At 35.2% G+C, this 25,166-nt stretch overlaps 1 protein-coding gene across 2 annotated transcripts in view; it reads left to right on the forward strand.

Annotated features, from left to right (window-relative positions):
- Nucleotides 1–25,166, forward strand: part of LOC100891430 — a 70,699-nt gene that overhangs the window by 12,149 nt on the left and 33,384 nt on the right. Inside the window, exon 2 of one of the 2 annotated variants that reach the window (XM_011666556.2) lies at nt 11,822–11,896. In XM_011666556.2, the coding sequence (XP_011664858.1) occupies nt 11,822–11,896 (75 nt within the window). Of the gene's footprint in view, nt 1–11,821; nt 11,897–21,733; nt 22,583–25,166 lie in introns of those variants that run through there. The other variant, XM_011666557.2, reaches the window with a different exon arrangement.

Below are 25,166 nucleotides of genomic sequence, written 5' to 3' on the forward strand. Positions count from 1 at the left end.
TCATTACTAAATTTGAATTAAAATCAAATGTCAAAATATGAAATAACATGGGACCCCCTCTTCATGTTTGAAAAAAATTGAGAAACTGGGATTGAATTTACTTTGCCAACCTGTTTATGTTTCATGAGGTTTTACTAGAGGTGAGAAGTCATGGTGAGTATTCTGAGAGGCCTACATGTACATCTAACATCCTGTACATTTTAATCAATGCATTGTGAGAAAAAAAATAATTACAGAGTTAGGATGAGTTTACAATACAATAGAACAGATGTGAGCTGTCACATGTTATTGTAGTATAATCTAGGCCAACATTTAAAGATAAACTTTAGTACTGGTAATGCGATGCATTGTGAGAGAAAAGGTGTGGAAAGGATCAGAAACAGTTGATCATGTAGCATGTAAGTATTGGTGTGCACTGCAAGGTTCTGGAGTCATCAAAATCATAATAAATTTGACCGAGTCTTGGTAAAGTAACAAGCACTGTACACAGAAAGCTATATGGTGTCGGGGCTAGTACTACCTTGATTTTCTTGTCTTTCTATGCTCATTACTCAGCCAGTATACATTTTCTTCCAAAATAGTTTGGCACATGTCATTTATTTGTAATCTTGAACATTCAGTGTACCCGTAAATCTCCGTGTATAAGGCGCACCCCTATTTTGGGGGCAAAAAAAAAAAAAAAAAAAAAAAAGTTTTTTGTTTTGTTGTTGTTGTTGTTTTGTTGCCGAAAACCCATGCGAGGAAGGACCTTCATTTTACATCGAGGTGCAGTTGAAGTTGTGAACTTGTCAAAAATAATAGTAACAACAGTCTAAGGCTTCATGATACCAAGTGTCCCACACCAGCCTCCTCACATCACCTAGCAGAAGCACTGTGTTCCATGCCAAATATCAATAGTCATGCATGATATGAATAGCATCCTCTAAATTTCTGACAATGGAGTACCTAGGATAGAACCTTGTGGTACACCATTTGTTATAGAAAAAAAATTGAGGAATTTTTATTATAAACTACATATTGAGATCTATTAGAAAGATTACTTTCAAACCAAGATGACAGACAAACTTGAGTGTTGTTGTAGTTTCCGAGTGGTGAGTCACCACACTGATTACTGAGCTAGGAGACATTGCCAGGCATAGCGCCATAAATCAAAACTAAAAAAAAACAAAAAAACAACAAAAAAAAACTTTTTTTTCCTGTACCTGTGTATAAGACGCACCCCCGACTTTCAAATTTTTTCGGCGGCAAAAAAGTGCGCCTTATACACGGAGATTTACAGTAAGTTTTGTTTGATTCTGTGAGAATTAATTTTCTTTTTTTTACCAGAACTGGAGTTTATCTTTAACCCTGATCTACCAGCAGAATAAATACATTTAAACTCAACTTATTTTCTTTTCTTTATCATATTTTAAAATAAATAAATCTCAAGCAATCTCATGCTGTTGTGTACAGGTCACGTGCACTCGGACTTTTATTCTAGAATTATCATTTATTATAGCTTTTTAGTGAAGTCATACAAAATATGAATGCAACATGCAACATATACATGTACAGTGCATTGTAGGCTATACTCATAGTGTAATTATGTAGGCCTCTTCATGTAATGGTTGATGCAGTCCTTGCATATGCCTGAATAAAGTCTCAGATGAATATGCATGCTCTTTTTTGTATTTAGGCAACATTTACATACATATATGTAAGTGGTCAGCAACGTCTCAGGACAGGGCACCTAACGAAGAAGAATGTAGGATTTGAAAAAAAAAGAGAACACCATGTATACAAGATTCAAGATTCACTGTATATATACTGTATCAAGAGAGTGCAGAATCCCCTTTTGACATGCCAACTGGTAATTAATATTCAGTTTGAAACGCAAGAGAAACTGCTTCTTGAGTTCTTTTGTTTGTTAGTTTATGAAATGGGTATAGAATTTCATTATTATGTTTTGAAAGTGTGTAGAAGATAGTCATATAAATCTTGGATCATACATGTAGATTGGTATAAATTGGTCTATGAAGCTTGGATTAAGGTAATTTCTATCATGTAATGGATCTGTTTAGGATAACTAAATATACACTGTCTTGTTCTAAATCACTTTGCTTCAGGTGTATTTAGTACAGGTTATTTAGGTGAAAAGGAAAGGGAAAGAATACAAATTTGTTATATGAAAACAAATTGAATATTCTGCTAGAGACTCTAACGTCTATTGTATTTAATTAATTTTATTTACATGTACATGTACATGTTTATCTGTAGCCTAGTTTGCTTTATACATTGACTCAGTACTCTTGATATTCCACTTGACAAAGTCATTATGCGTGGTGTATTATTTAGTTGTGTAGGCCTATAACATACGCCTTGTATTTCCACAATCCTTTCATGCATGCGACCATCCTGCAGTACGCATGCATCGGAACTAGAGTAGTATGAGCGCTAGCTAGCTGTGCCTGCTGCCTCACCCGCAGTTTCTATGTACATGCCTGTCTAGTTCTGCAGTCACAGCGTGTCTGTAAAATTGTGTACATATGTATCCTACTTTTTTTTCTTTGATATAGGTCAGGTCACTTTGTGATGGGGTCATAGAGAGATGGGCTGGACCTGATGTTTGTATTAGAGACAGGCATCTGGAGAAAGTAAAACTTGAGCTTTTCAGTCAAGTCATACAAAATGTAAATGAATGCAAGCTATGTATAAAATATATGACTAGGATATAGGCTTACTCATATTTTAATTATGGTTGATGCAGTCTTACTCATCTCTAAATAAAGTCTAAGATAAATACTTTTATGTATGCTCTTTTTTTGTATGCATTTAGGTAACATTTACATGTACATGTATATTATTAAAGTAGGATGTGAAAAAAGAGAACACTATATATACTGTATCAAGATATTCCCTTTTGAACATGCCAACTGGTAATTAATATTCAGTCTGAAACACAAGAGAAAGTGCATGCTACTTGAGTCCTTTTGTTTAATTGTTAGTATATGAAGTGGGTATAGAATTTCATTATTATGTTTTGAAAGTCTGTAGAAGATAGTCCTATAAATCTTGGATCATAGATTGGTATAAAGTCTATGCTTGGATTAAGGTAATTTCTCCTACATATTCTAATCACTTTACTTCAGGTGTATTTAGTACAGGTGACTCATTGTAACATGCAGACACATTTATCAAAAGCATATTACCCACTCATATCAGAATTTTCCATCCTAATTCCATGTAAACATAATGATCTAGCTGTGCACTGAAATGGGGTTTTCCATGAATAAACAAGAGATTGTTAGTAAGTGAGAAATATGGAAGCAGGGAGAAAGAGAGAGAGAGAGAGGGGGGGGGGGGTGGCAGGCGGTGTTAATAAATGAGCAAAGCAGTGCCACTATACGTACCATCCATCATCCAATGAAATGCTTTATCTTTCCTTTGAAGGCAGTGTTTTCATACACAAGCATAAACCTGAATCATTGCACAGAATATCTATAGAATGCTCACAATTGATCAACTATTTATCAGGTGCATTTGTATTTTGCACACTGTACTACTACCTACTGATTCTTGCCGATCGTGAGCGTTGTACGATAGGAGTCACTTCATTGCCTATGCTATGGACCATTACTGACTCTACACCTCTCTCTTCCATGCATGTATGCATCTCACCTCTCGAAAGTACAGTGACCCTTTATGCTTATTTATGCACCAGGAGTCGGGTCATTTAGAGTAATAAAGTGATGCGATTATGATAAATTGCACAAGCACGTTACTCTGTATGCTCATCTAGACTATAGTGTGGTAGATAATTCTTTGAAATGTGATTGTTGTTTATTTACCTTTATGATAAAGAAATAAACAAATTTCAAAATCAGTTTTTAGTACATTGTATGCAAATTCATGTACCATTTCTAGTTAGTGTATGAATGTCTATTTTAAGGATGAAGGGCAATGTTGGATGTACACTTTACATGTAGAGTATAAGAGTTTTATATAGAGGAAGTTATTTGTGTTCAGTAACCAGTATGACATATTAATCATAACTCAGTGGTTTTATGATGTAACCTTGTCTTCATTTTTGTTGCCAGTATACGTATAGACATACTGGTACTTTTTAAAATATATTAACTGTTCTGTATAAACGTTATGCTTTTTAATGTAAATATATTCATGTTTATTCAGGGCCCCATGGAAGACCTACTTGTTGGTGATTGGGCTCAGTACCCGGATACAAGATTAGAAATGAAGAAATAAATAAATAAATAAATAAAGAAGTAAAGTACTGGTATATATATGTGTGTTTCATCCCACAGTATTGCTGGGATTAATTTATGATTTTTTTTTTTCTTCTTCATTAATTCTTTTTTTTTTCAAAGGGGGAATTTTATTTATCCATTTCAAAGAATCAAATACGGCAGTTGACTTGTAAAACTCTGCTGTAGGATGTTCTAATGGATTGTTTGTGAGTTCAGGATGATAGAATGTGTATATACAAAAAGGGAAAGATTCATTGTGAATAGTTTTGCTTTCCTTTGAAAGAAAAAATGCAAAAGCACAGACCGGTAGATGAATTCCAACTTCTAGGAATTTTGAATAAGACTCAATATGAAACCGTTTTAATCAAGATAGCTTGAACTCATCTACATGTATGTCTATTCATTGTTGTTTTGTTGATAAACCTCAATACATATATTGTAATAGTGATAATAATATGCCGTTCTTGTATAGCTTACATCACACTACGATATAATGTCTCTATGTGCATCTAGTTGACTTTGGATATTATTACCCCAGCTTTAGCTCTTGGAACCGTAGCGCTAAGTGCATTCAAGGAATGAATCCTACCAGGTACCCACCTACTACACCTGGGTGGAGTGTGGCAAAAGTAGATTAATAGCTTGACAAAGGACATTAGGGCCGCCTAGTCTTTAAACACACTCTGCTATTAAATTGATTTTATTTTTTGTTGTTGGGGGAGGGAGGAGGGTTGCTTTTCCTTTTGTTCTTTAAATAAATGATATATGATCTTGTAGGTCTAGGTGTCATGGTCTAGTGGATAAGTCACCAGACTGTGGATATTACTGATTTGCTGTTCAAGTTCCCTCCTCCCCCCCCCCTTGACACTAGTGTCCTTTGGCCAGCATTAATCTACATCTACCACTCTCCACCCAGGTGTAAAATAGGTACCTGATAAGATGCAAACGTTAATGTGGTGGTATTGGAATTGTGTGCACTTGTAAAATGGTGCCTGGCTGGAATACTTCCTAGGGAGCAGAGCATGTACACTATCATGTATGAATTCAATAAAGATTGAAAGTCTTGAAGGAATATGATAGCTACCTTGTGAATGAATTTTATTTCATATATTTTATACAAATGTTTCGTTTTTTATTACATTTCTTTTGTTTTCGTGCTCATGTTATTGACAAAATGTTACAAAATTATTTCAAATTGATAAAGTTTTCTATTTTAGTGAGTGGCACAGCCCATCCCGAAACAAATATCCCTGAAAGTAGGGGATGCAGTCATCCTTATATCAGTTGAAGATACTATGTTTGGATCTAGAAGGGCATTACATTGTGTTATTAAAGACAGGATTAAGGCCCATCTGACTCTTACCAGACAACCATAGGAAAGTTTGATGTATAATTGCATTGAAAATCTGATGCGAGTACAATTTAGTTCACAGCAGGAGTGTAGCACAGCTCTCTACTCCATGGCTATGTTCTTGTATGACCTCATTTTATTTATCAAAACTGACAGATCATAATGATCATGTCAAAATAAAGAAAAAGAAGAATAGAAAAGCCTGAATTGGTTTTATGTTTCTAGGATGAAATCATTGCCGAATTCACTAGGGTATATGATATAAAAAAGAGTAATGCGGTGACGTTAAAGCAATATATCGAGTGAGTTTTAGGTGTGACGCCATGCAGATTAAGTTTCTAGTCGTGACACACTTCTGTAATGAGGCATTGTAGCTAACCTCCTTTTGCTTGTGGATATCTTTGTTATTGATAGCATTGGTAAGGAAAAAGAATACAGTACCTTTGAAAAGGAGAAATATTCTTGTCTGTTTGTGAGGTGCGTGAAAGACGATGTAATCGAGTAAAGTGAAAGTTGTTTTTCTATTAAAAAAATTAAAGGAAAGAGAATGACACTATTGACCATTATGCTGTAAGTATCGTTCTTTTTCGTCATTAAAAGGGCATTATGATAATGATAGTTAATAGTAGCTATACATTTATTCACATATCCTTTCCAGGGGATGCTAAAGGGATCCCCTAGGAATAGCTAATACCTTCAAGGTACAGCTATATTACTCTGGCTTTAGCCAAGCTGCCCTAAGGCACTGAAAGCATTCAAGGATTTAGCTTATGCCATTTACCCATTAACTTATCCTGGATTGAGAGTGGCAAATTAAAATTTATATAGATTAATGCCAGGATTGTTAAACTGTGTAGTAATTGAAAGTAATCCTTTGGTCGATGTCATTAAACAATAGACAAGCATGTACAGTGTACACTACATATTAAATGGGGAAGAATCTACTCTATTTGGTGATTTTTTTTTTCTCAAGAAATAGAAAGGTTGGATGGCATGTCTAGGCAGAATTTGCTTTCACATTGCTACTGATTAAATTTGTAAATATTTCAAGGCCTGTATTATACCCATGAGTATCTGTTTGATTCTTAAGTATTAAAAATGAAGAAGATGATATCGTTTTCTAGGATGATCATAAGTGTGTTTTTCACAAAAGCTTATTCTTATCCTAAATGACATTGACACTGACAGTAACTTATATAAAAAATGTAGAATACAAAATTCAGACATTTTTTATCAACAATTTGTACTCCACAATTGTTTGTTTATTTATTTGATCAATTAGTGATCAAATAATTGCAGATCGAAATGTATATAAAGAAACTCCTTATTCTTTTGACTGCAATTGTTATTTAAAAAACAAAAACAATTCTGGCTAATAAATGATTGCTCAAAATCCTCAAATTTTGGTCGTTGTAGGAATTGTTATAAGAATTAAGAGTTTATATTTCTCTGAGTTGTTCCCGATCTTAAATGAATTGATGTTGTTTTGTAGAGATAGACTGCAGCATCCATACTGTTTCTCTTTCCTACGTTGACACAATTACCAGCTGAGAAGTTCAATTGGTTCAGTCCCATTGTCTTCCTCCCTCCGACCATGCTCCGATAAGACCTGACATAGACTTCTTGTAACAACCTAGGAGCGGATACATTGGGGTTGGAGGGGGGAATTTGGAGCCACTCTTTGCTTCATACTGTGATAAATTTGATTAGGAATGGGAGGGATGTGCATGCGTGTTGGCATGTGTGTACTATGTTCTGGACGTAAATATTATTCTCTAAGCTTCTAGATATATCTTTTCATAACATTGTTAGCTGTACCCCCTGTATGTCATACAAGTAAGATTTATTACCCCCCCCCCCCAACATCAAGGGCTTAAAACTGGATAATTATCGGCATAAACCCTTGTCACATAATGTCACAGAGAAAAAGATTTCCTTTAATAATTTGATATCACAAGTGTCATTATTTTTTTTACAAGTTTTGGTTTAGCTGGTATTATTTCAACTTGCCTCTTCTGGTGAGGGGGGGGGGGGGGGGGGTTAGTATAGTTTGAAGGTCATTATCATGGATAAGACATGGATTTTGAATATTACAGCATGGATTGTGTTAAAGCTATAAATACATTAAATATTTTTAGTTTATGATTTACTCATCGTATATCAATAAAAGACAATTATAAGTTATTTATATTATGATCCATGCATTCATGAAAAGAAAACAAATTAATTGATGGATTTCATGTATCATGCACATGGAATTTATTATTAGAACATGTAACAAATTAAATGAATATACATTATATTGAATAATTTAAATTCATAACTAATTTTAGGGTGATTTCACATACTCGAAGATTGTTTGAGCTGGGTTGGTTCTATCTAAATTCATGCGGAATACAGCTTTCACAGAGGCTCTGATCGAGTCGAAGGACATTGAAATTAGAACGTAGGATTAGACCAGTGTGTGATGGAGATTATCATCTATATCTCACAGAATTAAAGTAAAGAGGATTTGCCTGGGACATATTGGCTGTAAACACTGTCACTGATGTGAGATTGTTTACCCCAAGTAGATGGGCTAGCTGTCTGTCATTCTCCAGGTAACTAAGGATACCTGCATGTAGGCAATTTCAGATTCCATGTATTTCTTGATACATTTTACATTGTATGCCATGCCTCAAATAGCTTCAACAAAGCAATTTGCACCTATGCTGTCTATATGACATTAACATTTTGAATAACACCAGAACATTCTAATTTGGAGTCGTAATATTTTTGTTGGAAGTTTGGTAAGAATAGTTCAAAGTTGATTCTATTTGAATGAATTTGAATGAAATAGGGAACTTTTTACAGATTAATTGACTCCAACTTCAGTCTAATAAACTAGCTAAAATTATATTCCATGTACCGTAACATGTAGAGATGTTGATCATGTGTAGTGGGTGAAGTGTTAAAAAGTCAAGAAGAAAATCTTGTGATTGTATCTCATTGATATGCATGGAGTGCTCCCCAGCTAGAATGTCTAAACTAGCCTGTCTTAATACCATACATGGATGAATCATGTAGGAAGATGCATATGTGGTGCATTATTTGAGCTTCACAGAATTCTTTTCCTTTTCTTTGTGGAAATCCACCGACAATGAAGAAGAAGAAAAGAGACAAAGCCCCTCTCTGTGGGCGCTGCCATTCCCTGAATTAGATTTCCGCGTCAGCAACCAGAACCCAGCGCTACATTTTTTTCTGCCCTCCATCTTTTCTTACTCCGTGCTCACTTCCCTGTGAAAGCGCCCTGCAGATATGGCGCAGCGTGAAAGGGAATGAGTCGTGCATTCAAAATAAAGAATTAGGGAATGGTATAATCTGATTTGGATGCCTCTTGTCACGCAGTCTCTGTCCAAATAGCACATACATAGTTTGTTTCTAAAAGGAGCTTTTCTTCTAGATGTGTGGCTGATGACAACAACTTGGTATTATCTCTGTAGGTACCATCTACCAGTAAAATCTACAAAAGTTAAAAAGATTCATTTTCTCTTATTTACAAGTCAGATGACCGTGACCATGAACTTGATGAAATGCTTTGCATCCATGCATGGATAAAAAAAGGCTCATAAATGTATCTTGTTCAACATTCACAAGCCAGTCATTGTGAAAGGCTGAAATTAAGTAAAGGCATGGTGGAATTCATAGTCATATCCAGGCCACCTTCGTACACCTTTTATTTTGGTAATTTCACTAATAGATTAAGACAGATATTTATGAAAGATACATGTAATATATGAAAAATTAATGTAATGAAAGGAATGGCAAAAAACACCTGTACTAAAATGTCAATAATGTTAATTTACAAATAAAAATAGCTTGGCAAAACAGCTGAAGAAGAGAAAATGAAATTTGTTTCATTTTAGTTACACATATATGATATAGTAGAGCAATTCCGTGCACAGATTTAATATGACAGCAAACTGAGAAAGTGAAATGTTATAAGAGTGTTAACTTAGGTTAATGTTCCTCTCAAGCTTTGCGGTTTTGATTCAAAACATGAGTTTCCATGGAAAGCCTTTGTGCCTTTCTCCTAAAAGGTAATCTTGTTGACTTTTCTAGGCTGGGGTTTCATGTACTTCTTAGAGGTAGGCAGGGTGCATATATATAAGGAGTCCTCTCCGAGACTTTATTATGACCCCAATATGACCTTACAAATATAATTCAGTGACAGGTGCCTAGAGGATTACAACCATCACTATTGAGATATGAATGATCTCCCTTCTTCACTCTCTGTAAGAAATAGCATTCACATTCAATAAGATTTTATGGATTTATGATGCTCATGGTATTGCAGTGTCGTCTTTTTAGTCTGTATCAATTTCCCTAGAGCTGCATGTGGTGAGGTACAACAAATATTAATTTTTAGTTCAGAAATAAGATATCATTTTGTAAAAAAATTGTTGTTGAAATATTTCATGCAAATGCTAAAGTATAGGCTATGTATTTATGTAATCATTCAGACAATGACCTGAGATATCAAGTCCCTCACCAAGAAAGTGTTGTGGTTGGGGGGGGGGGGGGGGGGGGGGGAGGGGTTGTCCCAAGATTTGTGCACAGTTTATTAGAAGTAGATATTTTCCCCTAATCTTTTGAATCTACACAAAACATCAATAAACGTAGAGTACAGACAGTATTGAAAACATTTTTGATATTGATTAAAAGCTTGAGCGTTGCTTCTATCTGAAGAGGGACATGCTATCATTAGGCCTACATTGTGATGTGTTTTCTCCTTATGAATTATGGTTGCATTATTTCTTCTATGATTACAGTAATTGGCACACATTTATCGGTGTTTTGCGTGTCCTTTTAAAATTAATTGTATAGGTTCTTTGGGGCCCTCACTTTCCTGTAGTTGGGGAAAACCTTATTATCTTCATAAACAAGTTAACATTTTCAATAGAGGAGCCTCTTATTTTGCTTATATCCAGATTTGGTATTATTGATTTTTTTCCCCTGTTTGATTGAGAGTTTGTGAGGGTGGCAGGATTCTCTGATACCATCTAGAATTGCTTTAAGTGAACTCATCTGGTAAGGTGTAGGCCTACATTACATGTACATTTAGCTATAATGCTATGAAAGTATTGCATTAGACTATCAATCTGTTATTCTCTGCAAGTCATGATGATATTTTCATTTTACATCACTTATAATTTTAAGGGAAAAAAAAAAAATTGATAGAGTTCAAAAATGAAAGATAAAGATTTAAAACTATGATGGTGGTCAGGTTGAGAATCATAGAAATTATTTGAGATAGAATCGCTGATAGGAAGGCAAAATGATGATGTATAAACATAACAAAGACATTAAATAGGTTATGAATACATGTAGTGATGATCAAATACCAGGTGGGGAGAAGAATATGTCACTAGAAATTGATCTGAGAGAAACATGGAAAGATAACATATTATAATGGAGCAAAAAAAGTAGGGGAGAAATTTGTATTTGATCTCATCCAATTTTTGACTGACTCTTTAACCAAATCTCAATTCACAAGGGATGTTTACTTGATACTTGCAGCATTAGGGTTTGAAGAGAAGTCCACTGGAATGTGAATTTGTGGAGAGAGGAGAGAGGAGGAGGAGAACAAAAAGTACAAGTAGGGTGCAACATTCAAGAAAATACAAAACGCTCATTTTTATCCTTCCCCCATCAACTCAGAATATTTGTGCCATCTATGGATTTATTTTGAGCACTTACTGTATCAGTCAATCACAGCTAGCACTCTATGTTTTTGTTACTCTTATTCATATGTGATGCTTAGCGGATGTTGCATGACAAACAGTTAGGAGGACAAACATTGAATTATGATACATTCCCAGTTTCCCACCCCAACATGGAAACACATTGGAAAATATGTTTATGTTGATCAAAGTAATAAGTGATAACAAGTGGATAACATATATGTCCAAATAAGCTAATCCTGTGGGTTGACTAAGGCTGAAGGTTTTGCAATTACTTGTAATTAGTTTAGCAGCTTCAGTATGTAAACAAAATATTACATGTATGCGCATGGTGAAGATAAAGCATGATTATGTTCATATTGTCAGAAGTGTGCGATGTATTCATTAATGCAAATTGTTGTTATACGACCCCTCTTGAAAACAATACCTGCTGCACTCACACAAAGATATTTATTATGATAATGATGTTTATAATCAGTGATGTTTATATTTTCCATATTCAGGCCAAGACTGGCAGTAAACACACCACCAACAACAAGTTCACCTGCAGATGGATGGCCTAATTCCATCAATACAAGGTATGCTTTCATTCATTTATCTTTTGTTTTGTTGATTAGGAGCTTCTGAATGAATTGACAAGGGCATTTAAGTGACAAGGTTTCTACAAATGTTGAAGAAAATTTCCTTTTTGGAAAACTGATGTGCATACAACATTTTGATTTGTGAATAATTAAGACATATTACAGCTAGTGACCACCCTGACAAAAATATGAAATAAGAATTAAAGGTATGGGGGGGGGGGGGAGCTTAAGTTAATGGTGAAAAACATAAGTGACACTGTTAAAAATGAACTGGATGTTTAAACAGAGAAAACTCATTGAAGAGCTTAGATTTGATGGAACCTTTATAGTACTTGTCAGAGTGTTGACTTGCTGAATTATCACAGGAAAAACATCAGGATTGGAGCAGGCTGATGGAGTCATTTATGCCATATTACAGACCAAACATTTATCATCCTATTTTGCTGTAATTAAATCATCCTTATCCCCCTAGTTATTGAATTAGTGTTCCTCTGTACCACCCCTCGCTAGTGCATTTATAGCCACACACATTTAAATCCAAGCCCCGGCTTATTTCCGTCAACCTTCTAAATCGGACAGATGACAGCAAGTGTCATCAAAAATAATTCACTACCCTTCTTTGTACCTCGTCATTTGCTTCATGCCTCTACACAGCATGCCCAAATAGCATAACAATCCAGACTTATAAACATATATTCATCAGTATGTTGGTGTTTTCCCCTTGTTATTGCATTTCTTTTAAAATCTCAGATACCTGTTTTTCACTCACAACTGAAAAGGTTAAGAAGATTAGGTTTAGCATGTTGTTATTTATAGATACAATCAAGTAAAGCATCTGTGAATGGCAAGTCAAAAAAATATTGTGCAATTATCTCAAATTATATAAATTGTACAGTTTTCTTTTTAAAACAAAGGAGTTATGAACTTGTATGCTCAAGATTCAAGTCATGCTGTCGTAGATAATTCTCTTAAAATAGACTCATAACTTTATATTAAGTATATTTTAAAGGAAGTGCTTCTATAATATTACACTGAGAGATGTTTCAATGCATCTTTTTTAGAAAGCTTTACAGTGTGAATCATTTCACAAGTCTGAAAGGGAAGCACATAAAACAAAAACACCTGTAAATTTTGAAGCCTTATTAATAATATCACGCAACCATACGGCCATTGCATGGACAGAATTTTCATTGAGGCAACAAATGAAATAGATGGATATGTAATGCATTGATTGAAGTAAGTCATAAATGAGTAATTAAGGTAGACAGCATTGTGTTGAAATGATGATATCATAGCTAGCGTTATTATATAGTCAGGTGGTTCAGGCTTATTGCAAGGCCACTCCTACCTGTACAATGGATTTGCTATGTAATCCTTTTATTAACACTTGGCTACAAGCCAAACACCATCACCATGTTACCATGGAATTGTCTTTTATTTTCCTCTCCTCTCTTCTCCCTCGCTTTTGACTATGGATTCAGAATCCCCCCCCCCCCCATTCATAGTCATCCATATAGAATGTAAGGACTAAAAAGGGCAGTTTTAGGGATAATAGTGAAATAAAAAGGTTAAACTTACAAACATACTATTCAATGAATGTACCATTTTGAAGACTATCTTGTGACATTACACATTATGATTCAAATCCATGAATGACTACCGGTATAGTTAAAGGATTCTATGACACACAGATTTTTAAGCTTATTAACTTCACATTTATTTGGAAATGTTTATCGATTTTTTAAATACAGAAAACGGTCTTACAACATTTCTAATGTAAGTCTACCTCAAGAGGATCATGCATGTTAAATCCAGATTTTAGACGTCAAGAATAAAATGTATGAGATGTAAGCTTAGCCTGAATTATGGATCCAAAGTTTTTTGTGGAAAAAGGGCCGAATAAGACCAAGTTATGTGCGGTTTACAATTGACATGAGAAAGATGGACATAAATATTTCTGTGAACAAGAAAATGAAATAAAGTTCTCAATTTGAGTTTACTTTCTGGATAGGATGCTTGTGTCCTCATTATCAACCTGTAATTGATATTGAATGGCTCTGTATCCTGGTCAATAAGTGATTAAAAAAATTTGGTTACCATATGCTCTTTAGTCTGATGGGGTTTCGATAAATCAATCCTTTCATTTGTCAAGAAATGAGTGACCCAGGAGTGACCCTTTATTATAAAGCACGCCTACATGTAGGTGTACTTATCCATCCATACACCCACACCATTGATCGGTAGTATATATATCCATGCCCACACAAAACAAACTCCATACTTCTTATTAGTTGACATGTGACATGATAACTTGCTGAATATGCAAAGTTATTCCAACTGCTGTGAAATATCCCTTCAGTGTATTATTTCAAAATGTTACTTTTTTTGTTCCTCATCATTGCAGGACATAAATAAAAGTGGTGCATGCATTGTTTTATGCTTCCAGGTTCTACTTTTCTCCATTTTTATTTTTTACCTGTAAACTGTGGCATTTAAACTCTTAATTAGTTAGCCTCTATGCAGACCTCACTTTGAAGTCATGATTTATTTTTGTTATGCTCTCTTTTTTAATCTACAAAAATAGTTTTAGGTGATCATTTAATCTTTTCCTAAAGTCACTTTTTTTTGGAGTAATGAGTCCCCTTAGATCTGACAAATTTAGATTTGGAGCAAAAATTTGATTCTGATTGAATTCTAAAATGTGGATGAAATGTGTGTGTGGGTGTGTGTGTGTGTGAAAATGTAGCAAATCAATAAATATGTGTCAGTTTAAGGATGCTACTTGTTGTGGTAACTCTCTTTCTTTGAAGTACCCGTTTGGGGGAGATCTTTCATTACATGGATGTGACCTTAGTCAAGAGATGATCAATACAAACTCAAGAAAACCTAAGCAAAGATATAATGAACCTAGTTAGATGTGATACAAATATGTGCATTACACAATGTATACTTGGGAGCAAAGGAGGCCAGAATACCCCCCTCCCCCCCCCCCCCCCCCAAACCCCCAAAGAGACAATTGCGGGTCATGAAAGGGGCAACTCATAATTTCCCCATTAATACATTAATATTGTATGTAGTATAATGGATAATATGGAAGAATCATTCCCATTTTATGCAATGAGAAGCCAAGAAGAATTATGGCTCTTGTAAACTGTACGCATAAAATACAAATTGTGTAATCAATAGGCCATTTTATTGTCCATATACAGTTTTTGAGACACGTAGGCAACATGGCATATCCAAGATAAGAAACGTCATATTTTGGAAGTTTTATGACACTTCATGATTAATTTCAATTGTAGAGAATGGGACCGAATCTCTTAAAAACTTAGTTTATGAGAAAAATAAAAAAACCAATGAGTGTTTATAACTGGTTACAAAATGTTACTAGAAATATTGTATTTTGTGGTATGTTTGCTGTTGGGTTGGTGTTAGGGTTGTAAACATGACTCATTATGACTTCTTGTAAATTTATTCTTGAAATTATCTTGAAGATCTCTTTTACTGATGGGAATAGACAAGAAGGGCATTTACTCTGTACCTTTAAATGGCGTAGAGGCTCTTGTGGTTCTCAGCAGATTTATTACATCCATGGATACATGACTTTCAAGAAGTTTGTTCCTTTTATCCCTTGTATGATGTGATGGTTACATAATATGGACCCCTCCCTACTATGACCCATCCCACTTGGACGCGTTCCATGTGTTTCACTATCTTGATTCTATCTCAACATAAAACCTTGCTGGTTATGTAAAATTATATAATCAATTTGTTAAAACAGTTAGATGAGGATGTTGATGAACAGATCTTTTAGCTTAAATGTGCTGGTATAGACCATATTCAGAGTAATCTAAAGAATCACTCATGGACAATGCAGTCATTCTCTCCTCCCCCACCCCCCCTCCCCCCTCTCCTCTTCTCTTCTCTCGTGATGGAATTGACTTTTTTTTTTTAGGGGCATGTAACAAATGTTACCCATTTTGTATCATGAGGGTAATTTGTTGACTCAAATACATCTTATCTGAGAGTTGTGTAACATTAAAAAAACATGACCAAAAAATTATGAGATTCTCCACATTTCAACTTTCAAAACTTCATGACTTTCTTCTGAAAATTTTATTTACCAGTATGTGTCTTTGTGATTTCTGTTTCCACTCAGACCAAAATTTTCCAAATGGACAGAAAAGGTATAACAAATATGGGAAGGTAAACGGCAAACATAGTGCATAAAACTTTAAAAAGGTTGTTGTGTTACAAATGATGCATTTAAATGAGTTCCTATTATGATCTATCCATGCACACTCAAGATGAGTCTGTATGCATCAGGCCGAGTATGACAGGTGCAAACGGACTCATCAAAAGCAGATTGATCCTGTAATGAACGAATGAAAACAAGCATCATTTGTTTATACACCAAATCTCCTGAAGAGAAAAGAAATTATTTCAAACTTGTTTCATGTAATTATCGCTGACAAATAAATCCCAAGTTTAATGAGATTACTTTAATGCGCACACAGAGATAAGCATGCTTGATACCTCTATTTGCGATTATGCGCAGTAATACGCAAGTATAGGCCCACCCACAGTATATACCGGTAAGCCCATTTACCTCTAGACACACTGCTGCGCATCGCATTCTTAAAAATCATTGGAAAGTACAGGAAACTTGCACACTTTTTCATGGAAAAAACGTGGGATAGTATCAGTTAATGAATCGCATGTGACCACGTGACCAATCATTTGATGAGGATCTAGGAGTGAGTTGTATTATAAACTGCCATGAATCAAGACTGGTCAGCTTTGGCTGATAGTAGTCACTATGAATATGACTGACAAAGAAAGCGGACAAAATATACAGTTCCTCAGGTATACAAAGGAACATCCCTTCACTGCTTTTATGTAAAAATGTGTAGAACAGGTGTCACATGCATATTCACCTTTTTACATAATAGCAGTGAAGGGATGTTCCTTTGTCTACCTGAGGAACTGTATATTTTGTCCGCTTTCTTTGTCTGCCATGTTCATAGTGAATGTAAAATGTTTTCTTATCATATGATTAAAGTAAAGACGTAAAGAATTATTAACAAATAAAAAGGGGAAGCACATTGTCAGGTTATGAGACATGATGGGTGGGATGTGTTTGGGTCATAGTGATTGATGAATATTATTTCCATTGATTAACTCCCAGGTTTGATGAAAAGCTGGATTAAGTCCTCACCCTTTGAAGCTGAAGTAGTTACATGTCACTGAGTTACAAAGGACCACAAGCTAAGCTGAACTAATGGATCAGCAGTTGTCTAGTAGATAGACAAAATAATCAATAGATCTACCTCTATTCAGATTCTCATTCTATGGACCACTCCTACATGAAGCCACTTCTTAAAGGGATATCTCACACATTCAAGGATATTTGTAGTCTTATTTTAGAAATACAGCATGGGACAGAATTATTTCCTTGTGCTGAAGCAGACACAAAGAAAGGCTAAGTTGTTGGCATGTACATGTATATTACTTTGCCCATAGTTAAAAAAGAAAGAAAACAGAAATCCAGTTGAAGTATTAAAGCGGAAATGAAAGTACACAAATTTCTTACATCTATATTTAAGCTTTTGACAAGCTTGAATTGCTGAATTCCCTTAAGCCTACAAAGCATACAAAAAGTAAGAAATTAGAAGAACAAAAACTGGATTGATGAGACAGTAGTTGGGGTAGAATATTGAATTATTGATATATCCCTTTAATGTTTGTCCAGACTGACCAAGTCTTCCAAGGGTCCAGTGTCCTGGACTAAGGTCAAATCCCCAGGGTAGCTGTCTGGCCAGGCTGGGCTGGCTGGGCTGGGCTGGGCTGCTTTCTCTAGCGTCATCTTTGTTTACCAGGCCTTATATCATGTGATAAGCTCTCTCCAGGCAGAACTACACTGAAGCATAATAGGTCTACATGAACATGTGTTGCTACTATGAAGTATTTATGCCTAGCATGTTATATATTTTGGTAGTTGCATCTGCTGGAAATTGTCACAGTAGTGTTTAATTTAATACATATATATATATATAGAGAGAGAGAGAGAGAGAGAGAGAGAGAGAGAGAGAGAGAGAGAGAAAGAGAGAAAGAAAGAGAGAGAGAAAATAAATAAGGGGGGGGGGGGTAAATACATCTTTATTATTGGAAGAATACTCATGTATATGTAATTGTTATTTTTTTTCTTCTGCTGTCGCTATTGTTGTAGTTATTATTATTGGAATATGCATGTACTTTATGCTTTTAGGGGGGTGGGGGTGGGAGAATAATGAAACAAATTACTTTTATGAAAAATTTGATCTATTCTTGACAGAGAATGTAAAACTAGAAATTCGGCGTGCTTGAAAAAGATGATGAGTGGTCAAATTTTGCAGTTTCATGGGAAATAATTAATCATAACATAACATTTTGAAATACTTGTCCTGGCTGCCAAAATGGCTATCATGAACAATTTGTGAAGTTCCATGTTGCAAAAGTGCTATGTGTTTCATCGTGTGTTCCATTGTAGAATATTTTCCTGATGTGAGGTGAAAAATAATTGACCTCCTGGACCAGGATCTATATTCCCATACGCATCTGGCATGTATATATTGACAAATGACACAATTTTTGGTATTACATATACTATTGAACTAAATTTGAGGTTCCTTCCAGGTATTTACACAAAAAATGGATTAAAAATTATAGATCTGACAAAACAACAAATGGCTTTATCCGGTGCGATATGAGAATTTACATGTACTCAACCAATTCTATTTCAATTTCTTTTCTGCTACCAGAACCAAATTATCTTTATAGAGATTTCTATTGGCTGGATGAGTCTTGAATATTTAAAAAAAAAAGAATTTTAGTGTGAATATCTTACAAAAATTCATGTTTTAAGGAAGTGGCTGCTGATAATTGACCGCATGAAAGTTGACAAGATCTGTACAGGGATCAATGACATTGTGGGCCTCAAATGCAAAATTCTATCTACAGCAAATAATGTAATGGCTGACTGATCATTATATATTAGTTTGCAAGTTAATTAGTTTGAGTGGAGCTTCTTTTTTTGTAAGGTCTCTATTTTTAGTGAGCACAATATTATTGTCACTGTGACTTTGGCTCATGCTAAGTTTCTTGAAGTCAATTATTAAGGCCAGTTAAAAAAATGTTCATGTTTAGCATTCCCGTCCGATTCCTTTTTGGGGGCCGCCTCCTTTTTTGGCCGCCGCCTTTTTTTAATTAAAAAAAAATATATATATTTATGAAAAAAACACATGCTGGTGGCCATCTTGAAAAATATACCAAGTGGACATTTTGAAGAAAAAAAAGGGCCTCCTCCTTCCTATTTTCAAAAAGGCAGGACGCTAAACATGATTTGTTTTTTAATGGCCTAACTTGTCTGCTGAATGCTAGAAGGTAGTTAGGTCTGTTTTAAATTATATTAGTTTAACGCTCTTCTGGCTAAAAAAAGAGACAGACTTTCTATTTTTCAGAAAAATAAATTGGGCATTGTTGTGGAATGCTTTTTACTTCAAGTGAGTAGAAACTGCTCCAAGTTGAAAGATAAAGACTTAATGCTATTCCTTTTCACCTTGATTCTAAAAAGATACTTTCATGTAAATATTTTAAAACAAAATTAGAGCATTTTATTTTCAAATGGATCCGTAAATAAACATAAGAATAATGCCAGTGCACTTATATCCTACTTTGAACTTTCTCAAACTAGATTTTGTTAAATTCACCTTCTTGTCATGTGGATGACAGATTTAATTTATAAGTTTTTGATTTAGGTTAGAATGATATGATGTGGGGCAGTTCCAGCCTGTTTGTTATGACGCAAGAGTGATCTACTTTGAAGTTCTCAAAGTAGATCACCTAGTTCAGACAGAGAGATAACCAAAGCTGTTTGTTTAGAGATATATCTGATTGGTCAGCTAGCTATTGACAGGATTACACCTACAATCACCTATTCATGTCCCCTCTATTGTCCCAAACTTTTGTGTCTACTTTCTCTTGTCTTCTGCATGAATAGTATCAGTCAGGTCAATAATAGTCTACATGCTGCCGCCAGAAACTGATATATAGGCCTACAGGACTATTTTCAATGTTTCATGCTCTTTTATCAGTTGTAGATACATTTAATCATTTTTATCCTAATGGACACCGTCAAGACTCATGGGGCAAAAGAGGAACTCAAAGAAGATATACTGTAATGTACACACCACCTTTCACAACTGTGTCTTTGATACAGACTAGGAAAGCCATTATGGATTATTTGGTCCACCCCCACCAATCCACCTCTCTCTCTCTCTCTCTTCTATTCTCTCTCTCTCTCTCTCTCTCTCTCTCTCTCTCTCTCCTCTCTCCTTCTCTCTCTGTCTCTCTTGTTCTACATGTACTTACTAAGTTACATAACATGTTTCTGCTTCAGGGAAGGCAATATTATTTTTCATTTCTGTTGACCCTAGTTGGCTGAGTCATGCCATCAGACATGTTTACATCATAGTTTGTAGCTTGACCATGTGAATGCCTTTGTTTGGTCAAATTTTATGTCCTATTATTCCTTCCTTGACATTTTTCATTACAAAAAAATGATGCAATGATGCTGACATAGTAGAATGTAAGAAGGATGAATCTGGCCTTGTGTCGTTATTTGTTTAAGAATTGAATTATGACTGTTGTATCCCCAATTTTAGCAAACATTGTATTACATTGTACCATTAACCAGTCACTGAGATGTTTACAGTTTCATATGGAAATGCTCCATTAGAATCAAAACTTTTTTGATTGAAGATAAAATTGAAAAATTGCTATTCGTTTCCTTGGTAACACTTTCAGCTTCCAAGGGCTTGTGTATTATACAGGACAGTGCAGTGCAGGAACAGCAACAGCAACAATAATCACCCACTGTGACACAAGATCTATTTACTCCACTTTTATGAAATCATAGAAGGATCATTCTTCTTGCATTTAATGATCTTAATTAATTAGAATTTTAGCAAAATTATGAGTTATATTTCTGCTTAATAAGTAGAGTTAATAAAATTATTCATACCCCTTGTAAATGAAAGGTGGACTTGTCAAATTAGGGCCTCAAGAAGGTACCAGTAAGTAGAAAGAAGAAAGAGAGAGAGAGAGAGAGAGAGAGAGAGAGAGAGAAGAGAGAGACTTATTTCATCAGTCTGCTCTGTATGATACCTTACAAAAGCCAAGATAACTGGGCATGTGCAGTAGTAACGTAGCCTTCACGTAGACCGTCTTCCTGGACTTTGTTACCCCTGTTGAAGGGTTTGCACAGTTTTATCCAAGACTGAGGGGCCAGATGGCTCAAAGGATTGGGTGTCTGCTAGATGCTGTATAGAAGGAGATGACAGGATAAAAGAGTATTTAGATTAGTTACATATGTCATGACACCTCCCAATTCCTTACAGATTGACTATTAGTGTGGAAAGTGTACCAAAATGATCAGCTTCACTTCATAATCAAGTTTCAAGTTTAAGTTTATATATATATATATATATATATATATATATATATATATATATATATATATATATACCGGTATGTATGAATAGACCTGCTTGAGTTTAGCATATCTATCCATTTGATATGTCACTGTTCCCTGATCTGTTTGAAAACGTGCATACTATATCACTTTTCATGACTTAGGTTACAAGGTATAATATTTTTTTGTCTAATTTTGTATTATTTCTTTAGTGTTAGAAATCAAATTTAGGGAATTCACTTATTTTTTCTTCAATGGCAGTGTCCAGGCTTATGCAGGCATAGTTCTATCAGCATATATAGTAGGCCAACAAATTTATTTATTTATTTGAAAACAGAACGAAGAAAGGGTTTGAGCACCAGTGCAAGCACTAGCTAGATTCCTGAGTAAAGTGAACAGTTCAAGGTCAACTAAACTCTGTGGTTACTGCTGGACCAAATACACACCGACACACGACTAACTCCTTAAACTACAAAGAAACTAAATCAATACATGTGGCTTATTAGGAAAGGAGACTTACACCCGATGCAAAACATACTGATTGAATTAGAAATGACACCCTCTACCCCACCCCCAATTCAAGACTCAGTCAGAGACTCCTATTTACCCTGGTTTGGTCCCATGCATGATTGTCACTGTTTGCTTCTTTTTTCTTGAAGTAGGTCACTTTTTTGTTTGTTGTATGAAGTGGTCACTCATGGTCAAGCCAACAGCAGGTGATAGGTTGATTTATCGATGAGCTGCAGTTATTTGCTTCCTTTCAAAGGACACTTATCAGTCTGTATCAAACATTCATGGGATCTACTTCTCTAACCAATACCTGCCTGCCACGCACTCAAACTATTAGATTGAGTTAAAGTCACATATGTGGAATGATCACTGTGATGAAATATATCTGAAACTGCAATTTTTGTGAATTGGCACACAGTTTACATAGAATTTTGTTCCAATTTGGGGGATTGAATTGAGGTGATCTACATAACATGACTTCTACATCTGGCTGTGGTATAACCATTTGAAGCTCAGAACGCAAGGAATTTTGTTGAACAAGTGAGAACTGATGTTAATGCATTCTACATGCCTTCATACAAGGTGCACAAAGGGAATCATGGGATGGCCAGAACCCATGGTGCCTTGCAGTCGGACTTAGACATTCCTCTCTTGAATCAGACGTATGTATATATATATGCTTCATCATCTCTCATCATACAAACCAATCATATATTCAACTTCTTTCATTGTTCAGTTGAAAAGCAGGCTCTTTTTGTATATCAAGTATAGGCATACATGGTAACGGCATGATGCATGAATATTATTAGACTGAAGAATAAACGCAAAGAAATGTTCATTTTGACAGAATAACACTTATGACGAAATCAAGATTCATTTCATTGCATTGGTGCGTAAACAATTTTACTTTTCTTCTTCTTAGATTAAACAAAACTTGATACTAGAGACTGCATGTCACTTGACCATGCTGACCATGCTGACCATGCTCTCAATGTACCGGTCAGTGACATTCTCATGAAGCATTTAAATGCGCATATCTAAGTTGTTGCATAGTCCGTATAGCTTCAAGCATTCTGTAAGTACCTTATAACAAACCGTGTAGTGGTAATGAATTCGCCTATACCTGATAGCCGTGAGGCAGATTTACTGAACTTTTTGGCAAGAAATAGAAAAATGTAATTTAAGGAGCCTAAGAAGGAAAGAAGGGGTTGTAGAAATTATCTGTCTGAGTAATGGTAGTGCAAGTTGAAGGAGAAGGGTCAAGGATGACTGTGACGTTTTACCCCCTTGAGGGCTCCTTTTTATCACCACCTTCTTCTCTTTCTCTTCCTTCACTCTTATATGGCCGCTCTGTGACTTTATGCATGTAGATGTAATGTAGGCATCAATGCATAATACAATGTATTTATCTGTATAATCATTGTTCTGATGTTCATTGTATTGCATCGTGATGATCACATGATCACAATCGGTTATAAATCATCATCCATCAATATATGCATACATTGCACTTACTGGTATGTCATTTTTGTGAATTTATATTGTTGTTGATGGTAATATTGCAGTGACAAAAACCTGAAACTTCATCTAGTGCTGTTGTTTGACTTTTTGATGATGCCACCTTGTATCTCATGTAGAAGAAAACAAAAATAAAACAATTTTTTTTATTTCCTTCAAAGTTTCCACATGCATGTTGTGTGCATCAAATAATGCTACTTTACAGCCATGAAACTTTTATCAGTCACAGAGGACTATAGTACATGTGCTTAGGATCTATACATTAGCTGATTTAGTTCTAGATCAATTATAATACAAATGATTTTGGTAATGTTTGAAATGAAGTCTGTAGTTGTAGACTACAGATGCAATAGAGTTATGCAACATCCATGAAAGGAGACTGCCCCCTACTGGTATGAGCTTAGATTAAATATTGATGCAGAAAAATATCTGTCTAGACACTAGATCAATTCCTGGAAAAGATACATTCATCCAGTTAGGCCTACATTTACATGCTGGTACAAGATGGCAAGAGGATAAAGAAATAAATGGCTATTGTGCTGGGATTCATGAGTGAATATTCATACTGATGCAAGAAACCCTTCAGTTATCACATGCTTCCATTGGGATAACTGTCTATTGATTCACAGGCCTGTAGCCCTGGAATGTAGTGAACCAAATCAGTCTAGTTACCATGGCAACATAAGGTCATGCCATCATAGTTTGGTACTTTCCATTCACCCTGACTTCCAGTGAAAGATGCTCCCATACAGTCATTGATATGAGTAGATTGGTCTGATGTCTAAATGTGTCTTGTGTTGTGACCCCATATGATACCATGTTAAAAGCTTATGATAGGACTTCTAGAGATGTCCTACAGTTTCTAAGACAATTACTTATCTAGATTGATTATATTGTTAATTTTCTGGTTTGATTTTATGGTTTGAATGGTTATAGAATCTACAAATTTTAGATTAAAGACCAAGTCTGTGCATATAGTTTATGGCATTAGAGAATCCTTTAAACTTTTCCCTTTCATAGAATTTTGAGATCTACTGGTCTCCTGATTTCTCAACTGGGATAAAATAAACATACTGGTAGACATGCACCTATCTATCCTTATTGATGCTGTGATCTAATGAATTGTGTTCAATGATAACACAGTGAGATACATCACATTTCACAGCATTATGTTATTACCAGGAAACATGTCAGGGTTCATATGTTTTTTTATCATTCTAAGAATTGTAAATAAAAAATTAAATACATGTAATGTATATTGAGCTCCAGTACTATCTGGGGATGATCAAGGCCAAGAAGAAGACACTTTGTGTAATCCAAACCAAGAAAGGTCTCTTGTTAAGAAGTATTAGCTAGCTACATACACTATCATGTCACACGCAGAGATATTACACTGCATGCCAGAGTGTCTGGAATAGCAATTAGCAAGTTCTTTCGGGATTAATTAATACTTTCTCTTAACGCAGTAGAAGACAGATTTCCCAGTGGCAATTGTGGCCAGGGATGTGTGGTAACACCACAGCCAATTGACACTCGGGAAGAAAAAAAGGGTAAATGTTATATTATGGTATGCAATGATCTGTGGAAGTATCCATGCCCAACCACTTTATCTAATAGGGAGGATAGAGGGGTGCAAATGTCATTAAGTCAAGATTAGCCATTTATGGAACTATCCTGCCTGAACTAATGCATCCTATACGATCCTATACGATCTACTTTTTACTTGGC

Source organism: Strongylocentrotus purpuratus, unplaced genomic scaffold (genome assembly GCF_000002235.5).
Source record: "Strongylocentrotus purpuratus isolate Spur 01 unplaced genomic scaffold, Spur_5.0 spur5_scaffold_5, whole genome shotgun sequence".
NCBI lineage: Eukaryota > Metazoa > Echinodermata > Echinoidea > Camarodonta > Strongylocentrotidae > Strongylocentrotus > Strongylocentrotus purpuratus.